General features: G+C 44.6%; 1 protein-coding gene across 1 annotated transcript; it reads right to left on the bottom strand.

The window, feature by feature from the left end:
• Nucleotides 1–267: 267 nt before the first annotated feature.
• Nucleotides 268–7,389, bottom strand: LOC135247036 (large neutral amino acids transporter small subunit 2-like). Its single transcript, XM_064320339.1, has 2 exons — nt 6,406–7,389; nt 268–549 (listed from the first exon to the last, which is right to left on the bottom strand). The coding sequence occupies exons 1-2, from the start codon at nt 6,539–6,541 to the stop codon at nt 341–343; spliced, it is 345 nt and encodes a 114-aa protein (XP_064176409.1). The 5' UTR covers nt 6,542–7,389; the 3' UTR covers nt 268–340.
• Between the last annotated feature and the right edge of the window lie 268 nt (nt 7,390–7,657).

Here is a 7,657-nt window from a genome sequence, read left to right as displayed (position 1 = left end):
CGCCCCAGCGGGCACACAACTTTGATAGGGAATATGTGTTCATCAGGTTTTAAATTTCTGATGAAGATTGGACACTGCCTTCACCACTGAGCACAAATTGCTTCAGTAAAATCAGTAAATACCACTGTAAAAAACTTTTATCTCTGCAAGTCGCTCTGGTGTCAGCTAAATGACTAAATGCTATATTTCAGCCATGAGTGGGTACAAAGACCATAGTTCAAACTGTCTATTACTTAGGCAGTGTCATTCACATTAAAGTACTCCATGGCAGGAGAAGCTTCATGAACCTCACAATGACTGGGGCAACACTAGGCAGTCAATTACAGTCTGTTTTTGTCTCTCACCCCGCCAGTCCTCCGAAGATGTCATTGACGTAGGCGTAGTCGCCCCCGGATTTGGGGATGGTGACCCCCAGCTCGGCGTAGCATAGCGCCCCGATGGCTGTGATGATCCCGGTGACAATCCAGACGATCAGGGCCAGCCCGACCGAACTGGCATTCTCCAACACCCCCTTAGGGCTCACGAAGATCCCTGACCCGATGATGTTACCTGGGAGACAGAGGAAACAGGTGAGGGGTGGGGGGCTCATTAATAATGAATTTTAAAAAATTATAATAATAATTATATATTACGTATTAATGACAGTAATAAAAATAAGTCATATAAGAGAATGTGAGTCTTCGGAGCAATTCATTTGTAGAAATTGTGCTTATTTACTGATTATAATAACAAAGAAGAAAGAAAAAAACCGGTGGTCCTCATTACTGGTATCCTTATTAATCTGTATTTAATAATTCATTGAATACACTCATTGCCATAATGAAATGGCATAGCCTACATTAGATGAGTGTAGCTGACACAATGACAGGAAGGGGAAGAAGGAAAATTAATCTCTAGAAAATACACGGGGGAATGGGGGATAGACTGGCGGGGGGGGGGGTGGGTATTAATTTGAACAAAGCATTCACGCTCTCCTTGGCCATCGGACAGACAGGCAGTTTGGAGAGGGTCCCCTAGGAGGCACGGTTTTTTTTGGGGGTGGGGGGGGGGTGAGGGGTGCACTGAAGCGAGACGGCCGTGTCATCGTTTCCACGTGAGGAGAGCCGCCCGTGCGCGCGGGTTCACAAGCGCCGCCGCCAGGGATCTGAGGAGCCCGCGGTCGAAGGTGACGCGTCAGCTTTTACGGATCCACAAATACGCCGTGACAGATATAACAACTCAAAGGTCAGGGGTCGTAGTTCCTGCCCGCCGAGCCGAGCACGTGCGTTTAGGAAGGTCTGCGGTTTTGACCGAGCGAGGCGCGATCGCTGCACATGCGCTCTCGAGCGTGTACGCACATGTGCAGGCGTAGGGCCTTCCAACTGCATACAGTCAGTCCAGTCGTTCCCACGACAGTAAAATGCTCCATAAGTACACCAGCTTCACTTGCCCCCCTTTGTATTGCGAAAAACTTTCTAGACCAATTGTGGTGATCCCAGTTCACGGCTTTCTGGAAGGCATACTCGCTGTGCCAATCAGCAACACAGCGGCTGTGCATGAGAATTTAAGCGCGAACGTCACAACTGGAGAGGGCAACCAAATGCAAGGAATCCCATAGAGTTTCTTCTAATTTTATGATGCTATCATTTTAGCCTTGATTTAGCTCTTTCAATAACTGCTGTGCGTTTGTCACGAGTGTGCAGAGACTGGTTAGACTGTGCCACGGGCAATGAGCTGTCACACGCTTAATTACCACCTGCAACACAGAGCGCCCGGCACTAACAAGCAACGATAACTGCCCTCATGAACCTTGGTAAGTTTCACCAACACAGGCTGTCGAGGGATGCACGACGAGGACCGATCCGTTTCTGGATTTCGCGCCAACTTCTGCTCTTAATGATCTAATTAGCTCAGTCGTGTCTTGACCTGACATTCGTATAAGCACCAGCTGCAGCCGCAGACTGCAAGTGAATCCTAAAGGTTTTATTGTGCTCAAACACGGGAGTGAACCAGCACGGTTTATAGAGCTGTCCAAAAAGTCAGTTGGAACTAAAACCAAACTGGCATGCAGACCGGCCCTACAGGACCGGAGTTGTATACCTCTGGCCTACGGCTAATCTGACGAGACAGCAAGGCGCACCTGCTTATTGAAGAGTAGGGTTAGGGTAGGGTTACAACACCAAACCATGCATGCCCGGCAGAGGGGAAATACAAGGACATGGCAACATGAATAACTATTTTTATTAGTTCATTTGACAGGGACAATGCGCATTAATAATATTTCTGTAAATGTGCCATGGTTAGCCAAGTCCCTGAAATGAATGTACTTGGACTGTAGGAGGTATCCAGAGTGCCCGGAGGAAACCAACACAAACATGGGAAGAAAATACAAGCTCCGCACAGAGACCATCCAGGGCAGCTGGGACTCGAAGCCAGGACCTCGTTCGTGCCAGGCAAAAGTACAAACCATCATCCATTTAATGTTCCATCGAGGACCATGTTGTAAACACTTTGTGTTGAACACTTTAACATGCTATCCTCTGGGCTGTAAAATATGTACATATTTTAAGCCAAAAAATCTAATCAATCAATCAATCACTGTCCATGTCTATATCTATATCTATATCTATATATATATTTGAAATTTAATGCGTTCTCAGATTTGTGGGCGGCATTATACGTTCTCCGAGGGCAACATTGGAGTCCAATGCATTCCTTACACAATAGGCCTGTGGCTCACAAATTGCCGCAGAATAAAAAAACGTTATCAGCTTCTGCTAGTCACAACTCAGCGATTCAGCACAGCAGCTGCAATCGTGTAGCTGGTCAGGTCAGCTCACAGCGTGTCCACAGCGCCTACCATGCGCGAGTAGCCGATAGCGTGACTGTGACAGTGGGACAGAAAGGCCGTTCGCACTGCACCCGAGCTGCACAAAGTGCTGACACAGACGCAGCACCTGTTTCCTGCAAGCGCGTCACCCGTTTCCCGTTTTTTTAAGCAGGCAGGACAAAAACAGGCCGGCGTTCTTGCCCCACAAATTCCGCTATGTCTGACTTTTCGGCCTCGAAGCTACAGGGCGGGGAGTAAGAGAGCTGTTTGAGAGTTTTTAAAAAAAGTAATCTTCCTCCATCAAGACCACCAGCGACCAAGTAACAGAGTGAACCGCGGTGTCAATCATGTGACGTTAAGGACATTAAACCCCAGGGGATAAACTGCTGTCGGAAAAGCCTTGGTGCATTCTGGGATAGCTTATCATTAAACATATTTATCACTTGAACATCATAATCTCTTCTTTTTTATCTTGTTCCTGCCTGCCCACGCTCTCCCTCCCTCACCCCTCCATCTCCCTAACCCACCCCCCCCCACCCCCACTCTTTCTGTATACTTGAAAGTGATGGAGGTCTTTGAAGTTCTCCAGCAGAGGCCCAGACCATCAGTGCTGGAGATCTGAACCCTGTTCCTTCATTAAGTATGACTTTTGTACCTTTCAGAAATATGCCAAGTGGTATACGGGTCAAAGTTCAAAGAACAACTTGATGCAATCTGAACCTAATAAAAATCTAGGTTATACCCACCTGGTTTTCTCTACCAGTCTCAAAGCCCCTTATCTCTTGTCTCTCATACTTTACTCTCTCTCTCTCTCTCTCTCTCTCTCAATGACTAACTACTGATAACTAATAACTATGGTATGATTGGTACCATAATAGTAATGGCATTTTGTTATTAGGAGCAACTCAGAGGCCATTTCCCATCACGATATGACGCATGGCCACATATTTGGCTCCTAGTGCAGCTCTGGGCCCTTCAAGAATGTTTTGTATACTTTCATCAGCATCATATTTGGGAAATGCTGGATACCAGTGGTTACATTTTCAAAGAGCTTCTCCCTTGCAATGGAGTATTTATTACAATGTTACAGAAAGTTAAGTCTCTGTGCCAACCTCTCTCTCTCACAATGAGTCTGTTCTCCCGGGTCATCCAGGTCTACCTATACCAGCTTTGATGGTTCATCTCTGCTACCTGTAGCAGTACCCACACCTGGGTAAAAATACTTTTTCACTCTCATGACTAGACTGCGAGCTGTGCCAAGGCAGTGGGAAGGCTGGTGCCTGGATTGTGAGAGATTTTTTAAAATTTGCTCTGTCAAAAGTACTTAACCTTGGGTTAGAATCAGAGACAGAGCATCTTGTTCTGTAACCCTTCTGAGCAAATGTGTGTGGACGAATCAGGTTAAACTATGTACCTTGACTATGGTGGGAACTGCATGTGATGGCTAATCAGCAAGAATACTCGTTTCCATGCATAAGGACAATAAAAGATAACATCAAATCTAAATGTTGTGTCCTTAAGCTCCTATGCTTCCATATTACTGGCCATGCCTATAATTCACTGTGCCCTTCTTATAGCTAACTGTGCATCTTCAAAACTAAATGTGCACCTGCAAAGATAACTTTGCATCCCTAAAGTTAACTGTGCATTTCCACAGTTAACTGTGCGTCCGCAAAGTCAACTGTGAATCCATTAAGGCTAACCGTGCAATCGCAAGATCAACTTAATATCATTCTAGTTAACTGTGCATAAGCAAGGATAACTGTGCATCCCTACGTCTTACTGCTCATTTCTAATGCTGCACTGCACAGCTGCACAGACTGCGGCCATTCTGCAGGTCCGGTAGCATTAGTGGGATTAACATTTCGCTTGCAGTTAAGCATAAATCCTCCTGAGCATGTCAGGCTGGGAACCTGCGCAAAAAGGCAGCAGCCCAGAGCACGCGAGCCTGACAGCAGCACTTCATTACAGCCTCATGATTTTAATAACCGCCAAGGACCGGGAAGAATGCGCATAAGCCCAAAATTACGTCCACTCCAGAGCACAGAGCGCTTTGATTTGGGTGATTAAGGATCCCTTGACCAATCTCTTTCGCTCCCCTCAAAAAAGTCTGCCAGTGCCCCCACAAATAACGCTCCAAATCTACTGATGTTCCAAGACCCGCTAATGCCTTTCCCAAGACTACTATCTGAGGGGGGGGCCCACGACGATTACTGTGACCGAGGATTTGACGGACGAGAGGAAGAAGAGCGGCAATCTGTGGATGAAGCTGATGAATGAAGAGACAGGCTGGTTCCATGTGGCCAAAAATCTCAGGATGAGATTCTTGTTTTAGTTCATTTAATTTTCTGGAGGGGATGATAGGGAAGGGGGGGGGGGGGCGGAACAGACATTGCCATTGGCGCTCGCTCCTGATTGGTCCACATATGGCTCAATATGGCGTGCAGCAGGGCAAAGGGTGGCTGGCGAGAGAGACGGCACAATAAATCTCAGTTGACTGATAAGACGATTCACGTGAAAAGGACTGACTGGATGTGAGAAGGAATGAAACCTTGACCCGGCACACCGAGTGCTAAAAGCAACGGCAGCCGTGGAGAACGGGCAGCAAATAGATATGTCAGAACATGGGAAACAGACAGAAAGTGAAAAGGGCTCAGTGATATAGGTATTATACTACACACTGTGCAGTCAAATAGCAGACACTGGCACCCAGTGGATACAGGCGCACAGCAGACAAAGACAGGACACAGGCAGAGTTAACATCTGCAATGCATAATGCATACAGACAAAGAAAAGGTACAGGCACGGAGTATGATCAGTGTTGCTGCAATATGCTTTGAATGAGCAACAGGGCCTGAACCTCCTGCAGATAGTAACAGGGCAGAGTGTACTGTACATTATGGAAGGATTTAGGTCTTCAGGAAAAGCAGACTGAAGATCATTTGCTAGAATTTGTTCACCATGGGACAGATTTTTTTTTTATTTCACATTTTAGATATTCAGTATTCAGTAATGCACACATGCAGCCCCTAGACTTTCAATGAGGTTTCAAGGAGTACCCCAAAAAAATAACCTGTGAAACTCTCTCTAAAATTCTATGGTTTACACACACTGAGCTGTTTACTCGGCATGACTTAAAGCAGTGATAACAAACCTTGTTCCTGGAGATCCACCATCCTGCAGGTTTTCATTCCAACCCTAACAAAGCTCATCTCATTCAACAGCAAGAGATCTTGTTGAGCTGCTAATTAGCAGTCAGGTGTGCCAATTTAGGGTTGAAATGAAGATATAGATGATGGTAGATCTGGTTACCACTGGCTTTAAGTTTCATTTAGTTGTTGTCTTCTTCAATAAAACCTTTCAAGGAACATTTTCAAACTACCCCATAGACCCCACGGTCGATGCGCCCATGAAAGGAATGATTTCACTCAATATTTTAGTTCCGCCTCTCAATTACAACGGCTCTTCTGATTGGAGCGTGCACTTCATCGTGAATTCGGGCATCATGTTGGCGTTATCTCAAATTATAGGAAAGTAAAGCGCAGAGCCTTCATAATAAATCCGTTCAACCGTGTTCTCAACAAAAGGAGACTTACCCACAATGATCCCGCAGGCGCTAACGAGGCCGATCTCTTTCTTCAGAGCCACTCCAGAGTCCTTTCCCGTGTCTGAAGAGGAATCCCCGGCTGGCGTCGATGCCGCGTTCCCTCGCTGTCTTGGACCGTCGGTCATTTTAGTTATAGTGTTCTACGATCCGTTAGAAAATATCTGACCGTACGCCTGAATATGTTTCAGTGTTGTGGCTTTATAAAACCTTTGGTCAGTATTTTTTTCTCGCGCACGATTATTATTATTTAAAAAAGAATTTTGGTCCTCAGTTCTCTACAGAATGAGTCTTTACAAGTTGAAGATCTCACGGTGTCTGTATGAGAGGCAGTAAACAGTGTTTTTGTGTGTTTTATACTGTACTAAATACTGTAACCAACTTCCACCCCATTTATACTACCAAATTAAAAACGATGAATAGGCTATACTTTTACAAACGGTAGCCTATCTTTCTTTGATATAGAAAAACGCTGGCTTTGCGCTTGTTAACACAAATCTCGTGTAAATCTCAGGATGAAATGTGTTATTTTCAGAAGGCAGAACTGAAACTACACTTAGCCTACAGTGTGAGTTTATTTCACTGGTTAAAATACTTTCGACTACTTACACGATGAGAGGAAAACTTGCCCTGTGTATTTTACCCAGTTGCCTACAAATAACGATATTGTAGCGACACTACGATATTTATAGACTCCCAGTATTAATTGATTTACAGTTACTTATTGCGCTCACATGCGGACCTTCCCTGAGACCAAAATGGATGGCCAGCGATATATTGCACTAAAGTGACAGCATATATGCTTTTCTCCGCGCAAAAATGTAAGATAATTAGGCTATATCTACACAAATAGTTGCTCGTGAATACGAAATATTAAAAGCAGGCCTAATTTAAAATAAAATACTAAAACCAGAAAGTGACCAGCTTTCTAGTTTTATAGCCTGGTATAATTTTAAGCCTATATTCATTAAACGTGTTTGTTTATTGTTTAAATTACGATATTTTTTTTCAGTGATAGTAGCTAAGTTATGTAGCTACACTGTAGGATATTTCAGATACGACTGTAGCTACGATATATTTACAACTACTTTAGATTTTATGGTATGAGATTTTAATTTTTGGTTGCTGTCCTTGTCAGTTTAACCTGCATTCATCCAACGCAACTAAACAAATGCATGATATGCCTGTATCACTCTGACATTTCTGACAATATGCTGGCTCAAGTGAAAATCACCCGCAATTTC

This window comes from Anguilla rostrata, unplaced genomic scaffold (genome assembly GCF_018555375.3).
Source record: "Anguilla rostrata isolate EN2019 unplaced genomic scaffold, ASM1855537v3 scaf1044, whole genome shotgun sequence".
Taxonomy (NCBI): Eukaryota; Metazoa; Chordata; class Actinopteri; order Anguilliformes; family Anguillidae; genus Anguilla; species Anguilla rostrata.
Note: the sequence above shows the minus strand (reverse complement) of the source record. Positions and strands in the feature narration are given on the sequence as shown.

What these genes read in the sequence shown, in the direction of transcription:
- LOC135247036 (XM_064320339.1), bottom strand. Translation starts at nt 6,541, where the DNA reads ATGACCGACGGTCCAAGACAGCGAGGGAACGCGGCATCGACGCCAGCC. An exon ending in CGCCTGCGGGATCATTGTGG is followed by an intron (nt 550 to 6,405) that starts GTAAGTCTCCTT and finishes TCTGTCTCCCAG; the next exon opens with GTAACATCATCGGGTCAGGG.